The sequence below is a fragment of the Peromyscus californicus genome, unplaced genomic scaffold (assembly GCF_007827085.1).
Source record: "Peromyscus californicus insignis strain IS unplaced genomic scaffold, ASM782708v3 Scaffold_5__1_contigs__length_169319896, whole genome shotgun sequence".
Lineage (NCBI taxonomy): Eukaryota > Metazoa > Chordata > Mammalia > Rodentia > Cricetidae > Peromyscus > Peromyscus californicus.
In genome coordinates, this window is record NW_026294573.1 from 83,791,407 (window position 1) to 83,815,314 (window position 23,908).

General features: G+C 39.7%; 1 protein-coding gene across 5 annotated transcripts in view; it reads left to right on the forward strand.

Annotated features, from left to right (window-relative positions):
- Nucleotides 1-23,908, forward strand: part of Astn2 (astrotactin 2) — a 947,200-nt gene that overhangs the window by 262,097 nt on the left and 661,195 nt on the right. For 2 of the 5 annotated variants that reach the window (XM_052714945.1, XM_052714947.1), the window contains exon 4: nt 90-242. The exons of 2 other annotated variants lie outside the window; for them this stretch is intronic. In XM_052714945.1, coding sequence (XP_052570905.1) covers nt 90-242 — 153 coding nt within the window. The remainder of the gene's footprint in view (nt 1-89; nt 243-23,908) is intronic. One more of the 5 variants, XM_052714946.1, reaches the window with a different exon arrangement.

Consider the following 23,908-nt stretch of genomic DNA (forward strand, 5'->3'; position numbering starts at 1 on the left):
AGTTTCAGAGACTCAAGGTGGCCAATCCCAGTCCCCCAGGGACTGAGAGTGGGCCAAGCCTTAACCTCAGCCCCATTGCCACCCTGTAGCAGCAGCTGAGGCGACACAGGAGACAGTGGAGTCCCTGATGCAGAAGTTCAAGGAGAGTTTCCGCGCTAACACGCCAGTGGAGATCGGTCAGCTGCAGCCAGCCTTGCGCAGTGCCTCTGCAGGGAGGAGGAAGCGGAGGAGCAAGTCTCGAGGTAGGAACTCCGGCATCGAGCCAGAAGACAGAAGTATGTCCTGTGTTTTTAGATCCTGGGAACCTTCTCCCTCACCTCCCCCTTCCCCCTATCACTTCTGGCACTTCCCCTCTGTTAAACCCCCTTGAAGATAATGGGGTGTGCCCCTGGGGTTAGAAATAACCTCTCTGAGACCCATGCTGCCTCATCTGAGGATGACAATTAACACTCTAAATTTTTAAGTGGTTATGAGGATGAGAGGATATATATGGAAAACTCCTCTTACAGGAACCTCAAGAAGCAGGTACTCTTCTCAAGGGCATCCCCACAAAGAGTGCAAGAGAAGCAGAGCATCCTTGTGGAAGGCATGAGAACCATTGGTTGGAAGTCAGATGCAAGGGCCCCTAGGAAAACTGTTGGGGAAGCACATTTTAGGACCTTGAAGAATACAGGATGAGTTGGCATCATAGATTAGACGGAACTGATTCTTATTTCTATTCTGTCACTATATCTAAGGTACACCTATCTCACCGCAATGTCTCCCCTCCCCTCCTGTTTTTTCACTCCATCTCTTACATCATCATTTCCTCTGACCACCTGTGTGACTTTATATATGGGAAGACCCCACTTGTCATTGTCTGATTTCTGAACCTACTCTTCAGTTTTTCCCAGATTGCTCAGTGATCTTTGGTTCATTGCTCTCCTTTGTACCTCTCAATCTTCCATCTGTGATAACTTCATTCTGGGCTTACCATTTGTATGTTCAAGCTAAGAATATGGCCTTCCAAACTATATGACATTCATTTCTTTACTGTTTCTAGTGACTCTGTGTGCTCTGACCTCCACACTCCTTCTTTTTCCATTCTGTGTGTCATAAACAAATAAACTGACCCCTATAAATTATCTTTTCCCGTTTATTCACACCTAACTTATTCCAGGCAGCAGGCTAAATGATATATACACCTTATTCATCAGAGTCCTCTTTTAGCAGGTATAATAATTCGAGGATCCCCTAGAGAAGTGCTTCTCAATCTTCCTAACACTGAGGCCCTTTAATATGGTTCTTCATGCTGTGATGACCCCCAACCATAACATTATTTTGTTGCTACTTCATAACTGTAATTTTACTACTGTTATGAATCATAATGGACATATCTGGTACACAGGCTATCTGATATTCAACCCTGTGAAAGAGTCACTACCCACAGGTTGAGAACCACTGCTGTAAAAAAAACGGTAGAGTCAGAAAATCTCAGCCAGAGTCCCAAACCTGGTAGCTTATCTACCATGTCCGGTACTTTTGAAATCCTAAGCATTTTTCCAAACACTTAAATGGCACACTTCCGTAAAGGCGTCATTAATTGTGGCAGTCACAACTCACTATGAAGTCTTCTGGATTTTCTTTAGATATGTTAGTACTGGTTACCTGTGTATATGATAATTTGTTTTTTTCTCCCTCCTTCCTTAGCTGCATAGAGATCTTGGGGTGGTTTTCCTAGTTGAATGATATTTACAGCTAGAACCAAATCAGTGTTTGAAAACATGGCAGGATGGTGGTTGGTGTTTGTTTTGGTGATGTCTGGGTCCTAAATCTGTGAACTTTGACTAAGGATGGTGGAAAGGCAGACAAGATCTTCATGTCTACAGGAGGCCATGCATGGAAGCAGAGGGAATTATAGAGTTAATTTTTGAAATTCATGTAACACATAGCAATTTCCCTGAAATCAGCAATGGTGGTATGCTGATGCCAACCCAGTCACTTTCAACTTCTACAGCTTTGGAATAATCGTCACTTTCTCTGAGTCTAGGTTTTCCAATTTAATAAAATGAGACTCATTAAACTGTAAGAATGCTATAGCAGTCTAGTAAAATGGTGAGAATGTCAGACAGCATGCATTGGAAGTACATAAATGCTGTCCTGTGTCTTTTCCTGGGCTGTATATTCAAATCACTTAAAAATCTTGCCCAGCTTTCCCTATGCATCTTTATTCTTTCAAGTTTACCAAAAGTGCTCTTCTGCCTTCTTATGTTTCACACCCCATGAACCTATTTGACTTCAAGTAAATCATTTCTCTCTTTTTGAAGACCAATCTGACTTTATTTCTTTATTTATCTTAAACATCTTTATATCACCTAACCCTTCAAAACTATCTATTTTATGCTTCACAATTTTTATAAGCAGACTTCTACTGTAAGACAAGTGGGCAGTTTTTCATATTACATCAATATTTAAAAAAATGGCACATAGAGTTCTTTTGTTTCTCTTTTTTCTGAAAATTTGACCTTCTCTTTGTAAGCTCTCTATTCCCTATCAGAGCAGAATTTTGAGATGAGATTGTTAATGAGCACACAGCACTTGATCTTTACTGGGAATGGATACTAAATGGTCATCACTTGCTAGTTAGAAGGAGTCTCAGCATTCTGATGAATAAATCCAAGTGTAGCTCCTCAATGTACATAAAAAATCATTCTGCCTTTCTTTGTCACACCATGACTACTGTCATTTCTTGCTTCCTCTTTGTAACTATACCCTGCTTGTGATTCAGTCTCCCTAGACAGAACAGCTAGATTGCTTCTTTCAGAATCCTAGAGCAGTTAAGATTTGCTTATGACCTTCGGCAATTTCCCATCTCCCTGGAATAGAATCTGAACTCTAAACTCTGCAATGCAGACGCTGTATGATGAGGATCTGGTTCCTACTGTCTTCCCCAATACTGTCTGCTCTGATTTTTGTTGCACTCTAGCCAAACTGGCTGCTGCTGTCCTGTTTCATGAACACAGCTAGCACATCCTTTCTTCAGAGCCCGGGAACTCACTAATGCTTCTGGTGCATTGTTCTTTTTGCGTCTTCCCTTACCAACAGCTACTGTCCTACCTGATTCCTTCTCACCTTTCATCTCTCAGCTCAGATATCAGCACTTTCTCCCATGTTCATCAGGCATGACTTTTTTCTCCCTTTGAATTGGCAACCAACTGTTCTCTCAGCATGCATATATATATGGAATATAGCCTAAGATTATTTTTCTTTGCTTGTTTGCTATCTTCCTCTTCCAAATAGATGCTTCATATTTATAAATCTAAAACATACAAAGTATTGAACAAATGCTTCGTGAATATATGAGCATCTAAAATTACTTCTAGTTTTATTTTATTGGAATTGATGGTGTGAAAAAAGTCCTTGCTGAACAAAAGCAGCCTGATCTTCCAAAATTGCTTCCCCACCACAGACAGACAGACTGACAAGTAGTAATGAAACCAATGTCATTAAAACATTTCATAAATAGTTCACAAACAAGGTGATGGTGTTTCTGTTGCCACCCCTGGATCTGGATTCTGCTAGAGAAGAGGAAGGAGCATATTATACATCCACACCTGTTCACCAGAAGCTATTGAGATGTCATTGGCCTTGGGAGATGACTCAGTAGGCAAAGTACTTGCTTGCAATCATGAAGACCATAGCTCCGATCCCCCATACCCATGTAAAAATTGGTGTGTTGTTGTGCATACCTGTTATCCAAGTGCTGGGCAGGCAGAGGCAGAAGTGTCCCTGGGACTTTTTGAGCAGCTACTTTTGCTGAATCACTGAACTGCAGTTTCAGGGAGAGAGTTTGTCTCCTAAAATAAGGTGGAAATTGATCGAGAGCACTGGTTGGTGCTCTTTTATTTCCACATATATGTGTGTGTCCACCTGCATATACCTAAGAACACATACACATTCATCTCTCTCTCTCTCTCTCTCTCTCTCTCTCTCTCTCTCTCTCTCTCTCTCTCTCTCTCTCTCTCTCTCTCTCACACACACACACACACACAAATGCACATTTTCTTGGAGAGTAGCATTTCACAACCAAAACTCTGTACACACCCAATTCTTGGAGATTACTGCACTGTTTTTAATTCTGTTAAGGCTCTGGGAAGCCTGCTGTATGAAAAGCAAGGCTGCTTTGTTGAATTCACTGTCTGTGATACCATCTTGCCTGCAGACTCTATTTTTACTCTGGAACATTTATTAACATCTCGTCCAACAGAAGCATCCTCAGAAACCCAACTTAGAAATGCCCCATTACCCCTCACAAGCCATCAGAAAGCTTAAATATGATGGTCTGGCTCCCCAGTCTTCCATCGTGTCATCCCTCCCCATGCTGCTGAGGTGGCTGTGGGCCTTCTGGCCCAGAATGAGAGCACCTGGCCTCTCTCTGCTTCATTAGGCTCCACGCCCAATGTGTGGTGCCCAGTAGTTCCCAGCAGATGGAATGGGTAGCTGAGAACCAGTGTCATGGAATTGAGCACATGGCTGAAAGCAGCTCCAATGTGTTTCTATGGCTCAGGTTTCCTCCTAAGAGGCCTGGTAGATGCTAAGCTGTAGCATACCTCATCTGACAAGGAAGGCTATTGGAGGGCTTAATTGCTGCCTTCATGTCTGTGACATGGTTTTATGAGGCAGCTGTTAAGTAGCCACTCCCCAGTGTCCTGAAGGCTGTGAAAAGGAGGGATCACACTCAAATAAAGCAGAGGAGGGCTTCTTCAAATGTGAGGAAGGGCTTCTTGAGGCTCCTGAAGTTTAGGCGATGGTTCTTAAAAGCATTTGAAAATTAATTCTGAAATTGTCTGTCAGGGTGGTCTTTATAAAGTAAGTAAAAGAGGTGCATAGCCTCTGTATCCCATTCTGTGAGTTGTGTTAATAATGCTAGCCTAATAGCCTCACATGCAGGTGAGAAATGACATCCAAGAGAGGCTTGCCCTCCTCCCCCCGCCCCGGGGGGGGTGCTGGGCACACTGTCAACCTTCATAAAGAATGGTCAGGCTGGGTGGCAGTGGTGCACACCTTTAATCCCAGCACTTGGGAGGCAGAGCCAGGCAGATCTCTGTGAGTTTGAAGCCAGCCTGGTCTACAGAATGAGATCCAGGACAGGCACCAAAACTGCACAGAGAAACCATGTCTCGAAAAACGAAAAGAAAAAAAAAAAAAAAAAAAAGAATAGTCAGGATATTCACTACCATCAAGACCCTACACCCTTGGCCTCTAGAGGCTCACAGATATACTCCTTATTTCTGGACCATAATCTATATCTTGTTTGGCACATCCTTACACCTAACTGGGATTCCTGAAGCACCCTTTTCATTTAACCTCGTCACACACAAATCAAAATCCATTTTCTACCATGATAGCTACCATGGTCTTTTGAGATCACACTGAATCGGGCCACATCACTTCCTGCCAAGAAGATTTTCCCTATACTCTGTCACCTGCAACAAGGGCTTATTTAGGTCTTTGTACGGCTTCTTAAGGCAGGTGATCATGAACCAAAAGGTCAGCCTTTGTACTCAAATGACCTAGATTATAAAGTCTAAATGTCTGATTCCATCTTTTAAAAACATTCTACGGATACCCTGTAAAGTCACATGCCACTAAGTCTGACAACCTGTGTCCCATTATTGAAACCCATGAGTTGTCCTTTAACATCCATATGTACACCATGGCTGCCATTACATTTGTACACACACACACACACACACACACACACACACACACACACACACACCAGTCATTCTGTTTCACAGTTGATTTGGGTTTGTTATACCATTTATTAGCTAATGATTTAACAGTTTTTCAAATCTTCAGATAATATTGTATCCCAAGGAGAAGAACCATTCAGGGAGGGCAATAGTACCCCTTCCAAGTATTTTTGTACAATCAAATCAGGTAAAGCACTTAGCACAATAGCGCAGAGCAAAGCACAAGATGCACAATGGATAGGTGCTCGATCATCTTGTCATTTGTTACTTTTTGTGCTCCTGTTGATATTATTGTATTTTAGTCTTATTGTAGTCAGTGTTATTGCCCCACAGGAATATATTTACCTAGGTTCAAAATCACGAACATAGGGGGTGAAGGACACAATGTTTAATAGATTTAAAATCTAGCAATGACTAGCTGCACAGGTTTCTTTAGAGCCAAGTCTCCACTCTTTCTCTGACTCTTAGCCCTAGGTTATTGTTCTATATAGCCAATGCTAGCCTACTCTCCCTTGACCCAATTATTATATTAGTACTAAATGTGATCTGCTAGAAAGACCTGCCCCTCTTCACCTTCAAACTTTAACTTTGGAGTACTCTCTGTGAAGCATGTCCTCATCTCATGCCCCTCCTGAAGGAGCCACTGTTGTCTCTAATCCCTTCCAGTCATGGAGCTCCTCTTTATCATTCCTTTATTCTTATTGTCCATTCTAAAGACAGGTTGAAACATCTGTCATGTTTTTCAACTTTCATGGTTCTGTGAAGGAAAGCGCAGTCTTTTATGCTCTCTGTAGCCTATTTGTGTAACAAAGAATTTGCCTAGGATAATGTTTCACTGCATGTGAGGATGAATGAATAGAAAGAGATGGATAGGTAGATGACTGGGTGAAAAAATAAAAGAATTAGTGAGAAGACTCATGGAATACAAAGATTACAAAGAATCTATTTGGAATTTAATATATTCTAGACATAGTCCCATCATATATTATCTCATTTAAAGGCTTCCAAAAAGCCTATGTGTGTTATCCCCGTTTAATAAAGCAAGAAACCAAAGTTCACACTTTTTAAGCGACTTGTCAGAGATTACCCAACCAATAAACTGTGGGGCTGTGAATTCATAGCCCACATTTAAATTACAAGATGACTTGAGTTCTGCTCTTAGCTACCCTGGCGATGTTCTTTGAGCTGTGAAATTATGTCAACTTTGTCTAGTAACTACAAGGAAGTATATGTATTTTCTCTTGCATTGGCACATTTCTCTGTGTCATCATTGCTGCCGTGAGAGTGTTAGGAGCTACAGTCTTCTGTAAGGAGAGACATATCCTTTTCTGAGAGAGCACAGAGCCAGGGCTCCCCCAGTCAGGCTTTTTATGACTCTAGAGAGTTCAGAAGTTAGGATATTAGTCCTGCTTTGTGCATTTTTAAGGTATTTACTCAACCTTTTCACGATGCTATACATATATAAGATGTGTGTATTATTTGTATCTCTGTCCATCAACAGTAATCATTTATTATCATTTATTAAAGGAAGAACAGAAGAATCAGACACACACAGCCACAGTGAGGCGTTGAAGGTTGATGTCAAATACTTGCCAACATGGAATAATAATTAAGGAAGGCTTCACAGAGGATGAAATCCTCAGAAGATGTCTTGATATTAACCAGGGAGTAGGTTGGGAAGACATTTCTAGAAGGAAAAAATGAATGGGTCTTTTCTCTTGGGAAACTGTCCCTAGGAGCAGGCATATGTTAAGACACATATATTCTTCCTTTTTATTAGTAAGTGGCTATAAATTATTCACTTAGTTGGAATAAAGTAACCAGAAACTTTAATGACTTTAGATTAGTTGTCTGCTCTGCTTATAAATATTGGACAAGCAGGTCCAGGGTCTGTCTTTGTTTCTTTGGTCACCATCATAGTTATGCTGATCTTTTAGACACTGTGGCAGTCTCCCCTTCCTGCCAAGGACTCATCTGTGCATTTCTAGGGAGACCACACAGATATTGTCAAAGTTTGGAACAAGTATACATGACATTGATATGACAAAATTTGAAAGGGTTTTATTGAGAAGCTGTCCTTTCTGACAAAGGTACTTAGTCACTGCATCATCAAAACCAAGTTGGTTTAAAATAGTAGATGGTAACAGCTCAGTTAGGAGGTCTAGATAAACCACAGGTGCCTGAAGTCCATGCTAAAATAATCTCTCATTTCATTACCTTTGTGCCATTTCTGCAGCTCTGTTTTCTACCCCTCCTCAATTGCCAGCATACAAAGCTTGCTTTTGTATCAAATTGGGGGGAGGAATCTAAAGCCACTTTTGTCTTATGAGGTCTTTTTAACTTTTTTTCCCAGAATGAAAGTCATGAACTCTTCCTCCAACTTTTTATATCCCCTTTCCTGATTTTCTTGAGCTATTTATCATGTATTGCCTTTTATTAGAATAATTTATAGCCACTTCATATCTTCTTCTGCCTTAATGAATCTGCTCAAGTGCAGCAGTGGTTTCCAGGCAGTGCATGAGTTCCCACTGACTCGCCTCCTTCCTGACAAACAGCAGATGCTCAATTAATGTTTGATAAATTATCGGGTGATTAATCAGTGTGACTGCATAATCTGAGATAAGAGCTCCCGTTCTCCATGCTATAGTGTTCCCATTTCCGAGGCTCTAGGATTCTGAAGTTTCTCCTTCAGGAGAAATACAGCCTTTGTCCCAGCTTCATCACTGACTTGCATAACTTCGAAAATAAATTATGTCTCCATTATCTAATGTGCAAATCATACAATCATATGATTACTCTTATAGGAAGGCTGGGAGGACTAGACTTAATGTATGTAAAGTATTCAGCAAGCCACATTGAACATAGTGAGTACATAATAAATCTGTGTTGTTAATTTAGAAAGGAAAGGTGATAGGCTAGGTAATTTGCACCAATCTTTTCCAACTTAAGCTGCCTTTGATTGTAAATGTGATTGAGAAGTGCTGTTATTGACCAAACTTAGGAGTTGAAATAAACTTCTTGTTTGAACACTAACCCTGCCTTGAGTGTAGTGGGTATATAGCAGAGTTGTTGACTATCCTCAGGATTCCATCTCCAGCATCTGCAAATGTGGTATACTTGTCATTCTCTTTCAACTGATGCTGTGAATTAGCTGTAACCTGGATCAGAATCTTAGAACATTCAAAGAAAGGGAATGCTTTGCATCTTTGTTGAGGAAACCTTTCCACCTGGTCCCTGGCTTTTCCTCTATTGGCCACAGATGTCATCCTAGGTGTACAGCCAGCGACAATACTACTACCATCCAGGTTATCCTCAATTGTGTCTGTACCAGGTGTGAGAGAGTTAATCAGAAGTCTCAGCACATAGCAACCTCCATAAATCTTTTCTTGTGTGCTTTTCAAAGAAGTTTGCTTTCTAGAAAGTGTATGTCACCTCCAGGCGATTTCCCTTGTCCATCTGAAATGTGTCAGGGAGCTCTCAGTCAATTCCACCAGGTCTGCCTATTGAAAGGCAACTACAAGGGGGTTTAACAAGAGACTCTAGACCAGGCTTTGGTGATGGCTAAAGACAGCACTCGAGGGCACTTCCTTCATCAAAATGGAATGTTATTATGTCACTTAGTTTTTCATATAATAAAATACCCTGAAACACATTGTCTTTATACAGAAGTACTTACTTCAAGTCAAGCATTTGCACTTGGCAAAGCTGGACAGTTCAGGTCTCAGTAGGGCAGGACCCAGACCTGAGTGCATCTGTTCACCTTAGTAACTGTTCATCAAGCTCTGCAGGCTCATTCATATGCTATAGGGTTTCATAAATGTGTCTCAAGGTTTTCTTAGTCAGCTTGCTTTTAAGTGTAGAAATTTCAGGAAAAGATTCTTATCTCTGTCAGAAATGAGCAGATTTAAGAATTGATTCAAGTCCCTATTCAAGAACCTACAAATTAAACAGCCTCTTTTCAGGTAAAGCATGTTTTGAGCATGTAAAAACATTTAGGTCACCTGACCCACACTAGTGTTGGCTGTTGGAGAATTTTGATAAAGCACGTAGACAGATGTTAGTAGCTATTGCTTGTTTCAGATTCAACTGTAATCAAGTGGGTAAATAGGTGAGACCATTACAGAGAGTGGTTTTGCATTCTCCTATGTTTAAAGTAGACATGGTTAAACATATTGAGGCAATGTCATGGAGTGCCTGAGACATTAGCCATTTTCAAGCTGTGCTCCAAATAGGCACTCGGAGCAAGGCATGAGGAGTTGTTGCTGAGTGTGTGTGGCTGTTCTATCAAGGTCTTACTATACTATACTTATACATTAGGCATCACTATTTTTTTTTTGGAAAACTCTTAGTCTTAAATGTATATGAATATATATTCTATATGTACTATTTGTATAACATTGCATTGAATGATTATGAACTGTCTTCCATGGGCTCAAGGGTTTGAACATTTGGTACCCCACAGGTGGCACTGTTTATGGAAGAAAGGAGGCCTAGCTGGGGGAAGTGGATGTCTGCGGCTTGGGAGGAGGGTCAAGCCGTGAGGGTTATAGCCTATGATTGCCACTAGCTTCAGCCTTTCTTGCTGTTCTGACTCACACAGATGTGAGCAAGCAGCCTGCTGCCATGCATTCCTTGCTATCATGAACTGACAAAAATAAATACTTCTCTCATTAAATTGCTTCTGATTTATTATTTGGCTACAGTGATAAGTAACTAACATAGAAAACTGGTTCGAAAAGTTGAATCAATGTCATTGCTATAGGAAACCTGGCCAAGTGATTCTTAGGCCTTTGGAGTAATTATGAGAAAAGTACAGAGTTTAGAGATGCATTCTAAAGAAGTCCTAGAATGCAGCATGTTCAGCTTAATCAGCCATTCTATTGCAAATGTAGAAGACTAGAGTATTGACTTAAACGAAGACAGTAAGGGGTCAACACTTAAAAGATTTCAGAGGGGACCAAGGATTCTTACTGCTATAAGCTATCCATGTTAAAGTCTGCCAAAGACTCTGACTGTGTTCTGCTGATAGGACAAAATTTCCCATTCCTGTACAGAATAAAAAGTAGGAAAATGCATAATAAACTTTTCAAAAGCTTATTAGAGTAAAAACTGCCTTTTCCTATTTCATATACACACGTGCACATTTATACAAGGGCTAGAAAAACTGTAACTTAAAGAAAACAACACAAATTCATCTCAAAATGAAGGAAAAGGCCCATAAGCTATAAGGGATGAGATTATGAACAAACTGTGAGTTTAGAAGTTGGTGAAATAGTGACTCCAGATGATGATGGAATGGAAGAGAAAGTAAGAGGTCCCATAAACAAAGAGAAATAAAAGACAATTAGATAAGAAGAATACTAATAGCCCAGGAAACACAATATGTACAGTTTATATTATTAAAATTCAGAGACAGATTGTGTTAAACAAAATCCAGCTATCTTCTGTTCTCCAAAGATCCATTTAAAGCATAAAGATACAAAGGCTGACAGTGAAGGCATCTTAGGGAGGGTAACTATTGCTATGATGAAACACTGTGACCAAACCAACTTGAGGAGGACAGGGTTTATTTGGCTTATACTTCCATAGCACTGTTTATCATTAAAGGAAGTCAGGACAGGAACTCAAAGAGGGCAAGAATCTGGAGGCAGGCTGGAACTGATGCAGAGGCCATGGAGGTGTGCATCTTACTGGCTTGCTTTTTTATAGAAACCAGCGCCACCATCACAGGGATGGCCCCACCTACAGGTTACTGCCCTCCCCCCATCTATTGCTAATTAAGAAAATGCCTTATTGCCTGCAGCTCAATCTCAAATGACTCTAGTTTATGTCAGTTTTACATAAAACTAGCCATCAAAGAAGAGGATAGCAGGGTGGACATCATACATTATTAACCAAAGAAGACATTCAGAGAAATGCATGTGTATGATAGAATGTACTTTTCAATGACTATGGCTAAAAAAAAAAATGATTTTTTTAGGAATAAAGAGAATCATAAATTTATCACATAAGCAACTATTTGCCACTGTGAAATGTAAGTTTATAGGTATATGCAAGAACAGCAGTTTTAAATGTGTAAAAATGATAGAAATATTTAAATTGTTAGTATATAGTAAAAGCTGGAGAGTATTATATAGTAATTATTCCATTAAATCAAATGCACAAAATAATAATAGCAACAAGAAAAATATTATTGAAATGATGAGCAAATGAGCTTACATAAAATTCTGCCCTGAAAAATGTTAATGAATTTTTAAAATTAATGTTAAATTTTCTTAGGGTCTTGATATCTATCATATGATGAAATTTTCTGACTTTGTCCTAATTTCCTTTAATTATATTTCCTTTTGAATGATGACTCTCATGACTAAATCTTTTGTCTTTTAAAGACATTTATTCCAATCCAGACTTCAATCTGGGGGGAGTCATCTATATTTGCTGGTTTAATTTTTTGCTGTTGTTTCATGTATTTTGTTTTGTAAGGATATTGAAGTTAATAAGTCTTCACAAGAAACAATCACTATGAAAGGAAGGTGGCTGTGTGTTGTTTCAATCCATATTTATCATATTTATTCTACAATTCATGGAAGCCATCATTTTGTCAAGATACCATTCTGTCTTATGTACAGAAGAACCCTCCCCCATTATGGTGGTTTGTCTTGTCAATTTCATGAAATCTAGAGTCATTTGGGAGTTTGGCATCTGAGCATGACTAGGGAAGTTCATGTTTATGAGGTTAGTTAAGGTAGAAATATCTGCTCTGTCAGTGATACTATTCTCTGGACTTGGTTTCTGGATTCCATGAAAAGGGGAAAGTCTGAAGAGCAAATGCGTTCTTTGCTCTTGGCTTCAATTGTCAGTGCAGTGTGACTTGCTGGTTTTAACTCCTGTCACCTTGCCCTACCCATCACAATGAACTATACTTGAGTTATGATATAGAATAACCCCCATTTTCCTTAGGCTTATTTTGTGAGGGTGTTTTATCATAGTGACCGGACAAGTAGCTACCACACCCAGATTTCCTGTACAGGATCTAGTTTTGAATACTTGCAGAGAACAACTATAATACCTGCCAGTCTTTGTAACTTGCAAAAAGAACTGTCTGAGAAGGGTTGGTGTGCTGTATAGCCATACAGTCCTGAATGAAGTGATACAATACTGAATGCGACAAATTTAATTTTATCAAAATGGCTAAGCAAGGATGTGCCTTGGATGAGAGAAGAATTGGTGTGATCCTCTTTCATGGAATGTTACATATCAGTAGAAATCATCATAGATTCTGAGATAGGGATATCTCCAGTAATTCATTTTTGTTTTTAATTCATATTGGTTTTCAAGTAGATTGTTTAGAAATAGCTGTAGAGTGACAAGTCACCTGTAGCATTGTGAATAGAACTGGAGTATTCTGTTAAGTGAAGTAAGCCAGACAGAGAAAGACAAACACTGTGTGGTCCCACAAAAGCTGAGAGTAGAATGACTGTTGTAAAGGCTAAAGGAAGAATAAGGAGAAGAAAGGATAGGGAAAGGGTGATCAATGGGAACCAAATTCCATTTAGTCAGGAGCCAGAAGCTTTCCTAGTAGGGTGATTATCCACAATAATCATGTAATATACATTTCAAAAAGCCAGAGAAAAAGGACTGCAAAATTTTTAATCATGACTATATACACTTTATGTAAAGACAGATTGAATAACACAATGTATAGGTATCAAAGCATTACATATTGCCCCCTTAGTATGTATAATTCTATTTTATGTATCCATTAAGAAAGAAAAAAGGAATGAAATAAAATAATTTCTTTTAATCCTGAAAATACAGGCTGTGTAGATAGAGATTACAATACCTCAGAGTCGCAAGGGTCATTGTAACCTCAGAGCTCATTTGTGTGATGCTCTGTTCCTCTGTTCTCAGCACAACCATCAAGTCACAGTCTGACAATTGAGTCTGCCATAGGAGAAGCCTCCTTGGCTGCTACAGCTGATTCTGGTTTTAAGCTTGCAGCTCCTCTTCTCTAAGCTGATGTCTGGAGGGACTACCTCCATCAGACCTAGGCGCTTGCCACTCCTATCAGGGTCAGGGTATAGAGTAACAATGAAGCAGTCAGTAACTTCAGCATTCAAGTACAGTGATTATTCTTGATTGTTAGCACATCACAGAATATATGACCTTGGCATTGACTATTGCAGCTGTCAATCAAATCTGCCATGACACCAGTTGGGCTTCCTTCCTGCCCCTTTTTCCTATGACTGAAAGCCCTCACTCCCTCACATTTCTCCAGCAAAGGTGAACTTGTGGGAAGAAGCAGTTTTAAGGCCAGCACTGTGGGGGTGGCTTTATTGGTTTGTTTATTCTTGGGGAGTATGTAGCTGAGGGGAAAGAACAGCTATGGGTCCCTAGTTTTGTTCACCTAACTGTTCTGGATTCTTTCATATGTTACTGTAGCTGATCAGAGACATGCAGCAGGTTTTCCAAGCTCACACAGTGAGTCATGAATGGGACCCGGATTGAACTTCATCCATCTGTGTCCCATGCTGCTGCCCCTTCTTGCACACTTTGCCCATCTGCATTCAGTGCCCCCTCCAAGATTTGTGTTTACATCATCTCTGTGGTGTGTCTGCACGTTCACAGGCCTCATAGCTTGGGGTGAAATTCAGCAAACATGAATGCAGCAACCTTAAAAAGACCCCTTTCTGAAAATCCTAATTACTCTGTTGGGATTTTTATTCATTTTCTTGCCTAATTATTATTAAGAATATGCCATCTGTGTAAATTAGATTTTAGGATTTCGCCATAAACTTTTGTGCAATTTAACTTAGAAAAAAGTAGCCTTTAATCTCATTTCATGATGGAAAATGTTGGTCTGATATGAGGGGCCTAATTGTCTCTACCACGTGTGAAATCCAAATGCAGCTAAACATTAAGGTTAAATGATGATATTACTACTTCTTTGGTTTGTATTTTACATCCAATTGAAAACACAAACCTCTTGCCTCATTAATCCTTTGCAATCCAATTTTTACCCCCCTAAATGAAATGATCCTTTTGGGACACATTTATATCCTTTTAACAGCCGCCTGACAGTTCTGCTGATGGAGTTTGTATCCAACTTTGTTACTGGATAGTGACAACTTGCCCTGACGAATATGTGTACATAATTATTCTCTCACAGTTAGATTTAATTAATGCTTATCCTCATCACGATCTTGCAGCTAGCAGGCTTTCTCTACAGGAGCAGTTAATGGTAAAAGGATTTCCTTTTTAGCCAACAGAGACTCCAAAAGGCTTTGTAAAACTTTTTTTAAACATTTGGAAGAAAAAAAAAGTGCATCCAACCATGATTAATTTCTCCCCTCTTCATGTTAATGCCAAATATAAACTAATTGGGGCTACATGTAGGGTTGAGATTTTTAAACCTGATTTCATACCACAGATATTGTTAACTTGCAGTTCTAACAAATCCATAAAGAAAATCTGTATTTTATTTAACACCAGGGCCTATAAACGAAGCACACTGTCTTCATGTTGCATTTGTGTTTATTCATAATATGTACATGTCCATTTTTCTATCCTTCTCCCCAAATGCTGTTCATAGTTCGATAATAAATTGTTGCTTCAGAGTGAGATATTTAGGAGAAATGATGGAGAATATTGCACTTGAACAGAGATGATTAGGCAATTCATAAGAAGAATGACAGTGTATTTATAAAACCCTATTATATGTGAATACTTAAAAAATTATCTGCCCAATCCACACTTGTAAAATATTAATGTCTCATTTGCTTTTTATTACAGTAATAGCCGTGCCTTGTGTTTGTAGGGAGTTTAACAGTTTACAATAAATTTCCATAGCTATTGTTTGTAGTGATCCTTGCAGTAACCCTATGAGGCAAGTAGAGAAACTGGAGACTATAGTACTTGAGCTACTTGTCCACAGTTGCATGGCTGGAAAGCAAAGGAGCATGGAACGGAAGATAGAGTATCTCAAGTCAAGCCCATATTGTCTTCATTACCTTGCATACAGGGAAGATTGTGTGAGGACTTAAGTGGCAGTCCCTTTTGGTTTTCATTTGTCTTGCTAAAGCATCCGTATAATCTCAGCTTAAAAAAAAATCTATCTGAGATGGATATCATGTGATGCTACTTACTTTAATGACCACATGCATGCAATATTAATGATCATTATTGCTGTGAGTTGTTATGGAAGATTTCATCTAGCAAGATTCCAGAGGCCTCTAGGAAAATGTGGCCACTTCTGGATGGAAGAAAACACGTCTGTTCTCCTATTACACAACACAATGCTGAACAGCCTTGACCTTGAAGGGCAAAAATCCTAAAATGAAATGTCAGTTATATTAGAACTATGAATGAGAAGTGGATGTGTATAAACCATCCTATAATACAGTTGAAAAAAACAAACACTTAGAAGTGAAGCAGTTGCTTTTCAAACATGGGGTTAGTGGCAGATCATACAGACTCTGGGCTCATCTGTCCTCTCTATTATAGCTATGGCCTTACACTGGGGAAAGCCTGAGAAATTGCCTTGTAAGTGAGTGAGAAATTGATCATGAATGGCTAATCCAAGGTCATGTATTGACCACAGGCAGAAATAGACTCAGAATTCTGCTTAATTTCTATAAATTTAGTATGATTCCACAAATGTTGGTTGAATATATATTGTTGTAGTGCTTGGTGTAGTGACATGTGACAATATGGCTTCTTTTGTTTGTATTGTGAATAAGAAATGTATGAAAATAATTACTAGTGAACTTAATGTGCACAATTAAGTGAGTAAATTTTGGAGTAAAGGCTAAGGCATCAGTACGAAGCAAATTTGGCTTATTCAAACCATAAGCTGTCTGTATGTGGCTGTTTTCTTGCATCCTAATATTTTTACTTTTCTGAACCCCAGAAAATGAATTTTTAATTGAAGAATAAGGGCTAAAAAACTGTAGAAATACAATTACGTTTATGTACAAATTATACATATAAAATACTAAGGGTTTGTCCTGTATCCTGCACAATGTTGCTTTATTCAATATCTTATTAGATTAAGCTCTTGTGCTAGTCATGTGAGATAGATATTTGTGGTGGTTGAAATGAAAATGGTTCCCATGGGTGCATATATTTGAATACTCAGTCTTTAGTTGGTGAAACCATTCGAGAGGGATTAGGGAGTATGTCCTTGTTGGAGGAGGTTCATTACTGTGAGTGGGTTTTGAGGTTTCAAAAGGCCAAGACATTCCCATTTAGCTTTCTCTCTGCCTCATGCTTGTGGGTTAAAATGTATATTCTCAGGTACTGCTTGATCATCATGCCTCCCTGACTGCTGCCATGCTCCCAGCCATGACAGTCAAGAACTCTAGCCCTCTGCAACCGTGAGCCTCAAATAAAATGTTTACTTTTATAAGATGCAGTGGTCATGGTGTTTTGTCATAACAATAGAAAAATAACCAATATAATGTTATTGTCTTTAATATATCCATTTTGCAAGTGAAAACAATAAGGTTCAAAGACAAGGTCACTTGTCAACAGCCAGATGACTAGTCAGTGACTGTGGTGATTAGTGTTAAGTTTCAACTAGACAGAATTGAGAATCACAGACCGGTGAGGGATTATTTTCTTGATTGTAGTTGATCTGGGACTACCCATCTTGAGTATGGGAGGAACTACTTTCTTAGCAGGGGATGCTGGACAGTTTAAAATGCACAAAGTGAGGTGAACACTTAGGAACATTTGCTGAGTTCTATTCTGAAAACTTGGAAGGAATAAAAGGAGCTGCTTCAAGATCCCAATACCTTGACTGCCCCACTATGATGGACTGTACCTTGACCTGTAACATAGAATAAATCTTTTTTCTTTGAGGTTGCTTTTGTCAGAGGATTTTGTCATAGCAACAGGAGAAGAGGCTAAGACAGTGAGAAAGCTTGGACGTAAACCCTGGTTAGTTGAATTGTAAAGGCAGGCCCTTGACTGCAGCATATACAGCCTTTCTCAGGAAAGCTTGTGCTAGAGCAGTGGGTGGTGACACATGGTACCCAGAAGGTCATCACTGAGTTCTTGTTGCTATGGCCACAGTATTCGTCTCTCCTGAGAACCTGGCAGAAAAGGGAGCCTCAGACTGCTACTCTAGGATGAAGCCTGCCTGGCTCCCTGAGCATTACCAGCTTTTTAGGTGATTGTGATCATGAAGTGGGAAAGACATGGTAGTCCAGAAATAGCATTGTCTTTGGTTTCCTTTTTCTTGAAATTTTCAGGACTTTGGGGGCCCTGCAGGTCAACAGTTTCTTCCTCTTTTGGGTCTTTGTGTTATTCGCCCTGTCTCTGATTTTTAGGTGTGCGTTGTTCTCTTATGTGGCTGATCAAAGCCAGCATGAGAGGGGTTCAGGGCTGTCAGCTTTGTGAGGAGGTAGGCTCCAGGGAACTTAGACATGATATGTATTGTACAGTGAGTTGTGACATATGTTTGGTAAAATATGGGGGGAATTTCCAGAGAATTCTCTGCCTCCTCCTCTATAAAACTACCACCAGTATAAAACACAGCCAAGACTACTTTATTGAGTTCCTTTATTTTCTCATATTTTCATTAGATTTTTCAGAATTTTGAAGTGTCTTTTCATTATACTCCCCATGTCCCACTTAGGCCTTGGTTAAGGGAAATTTCTACCCATCTCTCTGTCAAGGAACTGACAAGCCAATCACACCATGTATCTACATATATCCTGCTCTTGGATCTCTCCTCACCACCATTTCAAAGTTGTGTCCCTAATACAGCAGTGTCCATTTCTAGTTTGTATCTTTGTATCCACTGGTGGTGCTCCCAAATACTGTATGTCTGGTCTCTTCCAGCCCTGATATCAGATGGTCATAGGAATACATTGCATGAAAGACACCAGTCTACCATGGCCAATGGCATCATATCTGGGAATTCTATACAGTTCACGTGTGCACTCTTTCCTTGTTTGCACCTAATCCTGAATATGCTATTTCCATTTTGTAAGGACACTCAGGATCGGAGCATAAGTTGAAATCATTGAGTCTCTTTGGGCTATCTGTGATGTGCTATATTATGGCATAGTCTGTTGAAATATTAGCAGTGTCTCAGGGATTTTTATCCCCTTACTACCCGAAATGAAATTTATAGGTCGCCAAAAGCCTGCAGGAGGATTTTTATTGCATGCCTCCTAATGGACACTTGCCATGACTACACATTACCTATGAACAACAATAATACACCATAGGCTTCATTGGGTCACAGGGTGCATGTGGCAGTTATTTATATCACAACCCAACTACTAGTGCAGAATCCTTACCTACTCTGAGGTCCACTCAGAGCTGGCAGCATTCCATGTCATGTGGCCAGGGAAGTATTCCCAAACACATAATTTGTTGCCTTCAGATTCAGGATAGTTACACCTGACATCAGGCTTCCTTCTGAAGGACAAGGAAGAAAAGGAAGCCATTGCTTCTTGATTTTGGTTCTGTGGCATGACAGCGTTTACTGAATTTTTCACACTTCACTGACAAATTGAACCCCCACTTCTTCATAAGATTTATCTCTGACCTTCTAACATGTATGTTTATCAAACCCATAGTTCCCCTTTTGTGGTCATCTGGTGTATGTATAGATTTCAGTGTTATTGTTTAACTTGTACACGTGGCATTTGTCCTTCCAGACTACTATAACAGGATGTATACAGTTAGCATAGCCATGGGACAAGACTAAAAATATGTAGTAGTGACTACCTCATGTGAACTAAAACTACTTCTGTTCTTCATACTGGAAGGAGTTTAAAAATGTGTTCTACAATCGCTGTATGCAAATAGTATATGCCAACATTGTGTTAGTTGCCTATAGCATGGGCAACACACGTAGTAGCTGGAGTTGCTGGAGTTTGTGCTACTTTATTGTGCAAACTTGAAACTATGTTCAAAAGTTTGGTAAGGTAAGTGCTCCAGAGGGTGTGAAGTAAATCCTATGTAGAGCCATGTTCACATCAGTGATGGTTTTACATCTCAGTACCCTTTAACATGCCATTGCATCCCTTGCAGAATGAAGAAAAGCCTTTTATTTTGCATGGAAAAGACTGATGAATTAAATACTACTATGATGGAGCCCTCTATTCCTTTTTTTTAAAAAAAAAAGTCTTTAAGATGATCACCTATCACTTTATTTACCTTCAGGATGAAATATCATTCTTGGTGAAGTCTTTTGGTTGGTGGTGGGAATGGCTCTACTTGGTCTCTCCACTTGATGTTTTTAATCACAGAATTCAGGGAAACCATGAAAAGGGTGTTCTGCAAACTATTAAGTCTGTCATTGTCAATATGTACTTAGAGACTAGGTAAATGACCACCCCTGTGACTAGATCAGAACTTCATGCTTTTGGTTAGTACTCTCTTGGTTCTATGGGTCCAAATGTCAGCATACAGTAAACTGCCTGTGAAATGTCTGATAGTCTTACCTGTGTATGGTTAACCTGATAAATGGCCATAACTCCTCATGAGAAAGTTCTCCTAATATGCTCTGTGTGTGTGCATACGTGCATGCATGTGTGGTGTGTGTGTGTGTGTGTGTGTGTGTGTGTGTGTGTGTGTGTGTGTGTGTGTGTGTGTTCTGGATCCCTTCTTCATGGATACCCAGGCTGTCTCTAAATCATTGGTTTAGGTCTGAGAATTATTTCAGGCCCATAAACTGGGCATGTGATTGATATTTCGTTAGTGCTTACCAACATGACACACTTGCTCATTTGGCAGGAAGACCTGGAATGTGTGTGGGAAGGCAGGGTTTTCAGTTATCCTCAAGAGGCATGCTAAGAGCTTTGTATCTCTCCCATGCTGAACAAGAGCCAAAATATTTTGTACCTTTTCAGCATTTCATAATTACATAATATATAAATATATACAATTTCTTTTCCTTTACAGCTCTGAAAATATATATCATTTCCTTTAATATAAAATAATAGCTTTTCAGCATAACAGAACCATTTTTCATGTTCTAGTGCCATTATCGTTCACTGCTCATTCTCTCTCTCTCTCTCTGTCTCTCTCTCTCGCTCTCTCTCTCTCTCTCTCTCTCTTTCTCTCTCTCTGTCTCTCTCTCTCTCTCTCTCAAGTCTGCTCACAGAAAAGCTTCTAAAGTCAGAACTCAAAAACTTTCCTGTAAAATGTAGGGTAATATTCAGTGCTATTGCAGAACTCCTGATTTTTATCAGTTGTGTCCCTATATTTTATCGGTATGTGTTTATTAGTAACATTGCTTTTTATGTTAATGCATTTTAAAATAAATTTTACTTTGAAGTAGATCAGAAAGATAATTTGTCCAAAACCAGGCACTAAGAACAAGCTGAGCTCAAATTGTGTACTCAAGCAGGGGTTCTTTCTAGTACTCATACATGTTGGCTCCACTTTGAACTATGGAGGGAGTAAATCTGCAACCAGTTTTTTGTGCCAGTGCAGTGAGGGGTGTGTTATATGGTGCAGAGATCTCTAGAGAACACTCTCCTCATTTCCTTTACTGCCCTTAATAGGGGCCTTGCTACCTTGATCATCATAGTCCTTGGTCCTTACATTCCTTAAGCCAGAAATCAATTCCTGGGAACTGAGAACAGTTTGGGAAATAACATACCTTGTCTAATAAAATCAATTTCAGTACTTTCATTTCCCTAGTGAATTTTCCCACTTAAACAAATAGTTGAGTTCCTGAAAAGTGTATGTCTGTGCAAGAGATTTACCAACTTCCATGTGAATCGTATCTGGGAAGGAGAATGAATTTATAATTTCCCTTCACCTGCTCTCCTTAGAGTTTTTTCTCATTGTTTTGAGCCATATCTCTTCATGCATTCAGCAGTACTTATTGAGCACATTGTGTGTCTAGGAGGGTGTGTGTGTGTGTGTGTGTGTGTGTATGTATGTCTGTGTTTGTCACAGGAGCAACTAAGACTGTGGTAATAGAAGAGAGAGATGCTGATACCCCTAAGCTTGTACTCTCATGTAAGAGAGGGGTAATGAATGGAGCTGCAATGTCTTTCAGAAAGTAGTAAATGCTACAGAGAAAATAGTGTGAAGGAAGGAGATAGAATGATGAGGTATCAGAAGAGGGGGTCTCATACACGGCGATTCAGGGAAGGGTTCTGTATGAAGGTATCTTGAGTACAGACACCTGGATGAAGTGAATTCAAAGCATTGTAAGCAGGGAAAGACAATGTGATGACCCTGATGTCAGAGATAAGTTAATATATTTGAAGGCCCAGGTTTGGAGGCATGGAGCACTGTGCCGAGAGAAGCAAGGCTAGAGAAGCAGAATGTGGATCCATGACTTAAAACAGTTGTTGGCTTTAGAGCACCATCCTAGATTAATGAGCAGTCATTAGAGAGTCATAAACAGGGATTATAAGTGGCTTGATTTTCATTTATAATACTTTGTATGGAAGTGACATTGGAGACATGGAAACCTGGAAACTGGCAGGGAATACTAAACGTGGCTAAATAGAGAACATGGAAGTTTATCCTGAGATTACAGCTGTGGAGATGGCAATACATGACTAAGCCTCTGGGTTTTAAGGAGAAACAATGAGGCTTAGGTATGGTTTGGGTCTTTTCTAGGAGAGAGATAAAAAGGTTCACTATGACTATCATGTTTACCATGTTCTCTTCCAAGTTAAAGCTGGTGATACTCTTTTTGGGATGGAAGAGACCAGCCAAAGAACCTGATTAGGAGCCATTTCCAAGAATGCTAATTATCCAGTCATGGTCTCTCACTAAACTGAGTATGGTTTACAATATGTCTGGTAAATAGAAAATTGCTTTTTTTTAAGAAGAGAAAATAGAGGAGTTTAAAATGTTATATGGTATGCCTAAAGCCATATGGCAACTTGAATAGAGCCACAGTGCAGCCACTGAGATCCTGAGACTTAGCTAGTAATAATTTTCATGCCACTGGGTTTTGAATCCCTACAAACAGTCATAACATTAGTTTGTGCCTTGCCCTTGTGGGTGTGGAACAAGAACAGAAGTTACAGGTTCTTTTTACATTACGATGATTTAAAAAATATGTGTATTGGTGTTTTCCCTGCATGCATGTCTGTGCATCACATGTGTGCCTGGTGCCTGTGGAGGCTAGAAGAGGGCATCAGCTCCTCTGAGGTTGGAGTCATATACAGCTGTAAGCTGTCATATAGGTGCAGGAAATCAAGCCTATGTCCTCTGGAAAAGCAGCTGGTGCTCTTAACCATTGAGTCATCTGTAGATGTAACCAACCTTCTTATTAAATAAGAAACACAGAACCAATGCAAAGAAGAAAGCCAAGATGTCAAAGCTAAGAGCTAAAACCTTACCCTTCCTCCTGTGGTGGTCCTTCCTCTCCGAACCAGAGCTACTTTCTGTGTTAAAGTCTTTATATAGAGTTTCTGTTCTGCCTTCTCGTTGGTTGTAAACCCAACCACATGACTGCCTTGTCAGGGTCTGTCTGTATAGGCCTCCAGGTTTTCTATGATTGGTATTGAGATTAAAGGCATGTGTATCCAATACTGGCTGTATCCCTGAACACACAGAGACTTACCTAGCTCTGCCTACCAAGTGCTGGGATTACAAGCGTATGCCACCACTGCCCTGCTTTCCTATGGCTTGCTAATAGCTTTGACCCTGGGCAACTTTATTTATTAACATACAAATAACATTTTAATACAAATAGAATATCACCATAGTCATCTCTCCAGGCCATAGAACAATGATTTCAAAAGTGGGTTCCACCTGCATCTGTCTCTATTGTCCTGAGATACCATACTGGTCATGGTGGCAGTCGGGAGGAGAAGGAGCACTTACATCCAGGGCATATGAAATTTACCCCAGGATTCATGACTAGGTCTGAAGAAGGAGTGTAAGGTCTGCTCTAACAAGATGCTGCTTTCTAGTGGGACAGAAATGGAACAGTGCAGAGGGGCAGGTTGGTAGCTCAGGGAAGGGAAAATTCAGTCTCAGCACATGTAAAATATTTCACATTGGGATCAACAGGCTAATTACTCGGCAAATAGTATTAAAATGAGAACATCCTTTCAGAGTGTCTGCAGCTCCATGGAGGTTGTCCTGTGAACTCTTCTTGCTTTGTTCCTTTTGGCCAATACTCTCTCATACTGAGCACTTGTTAGGTGCCAAACCAAAAACATAGGAGGGCAAAA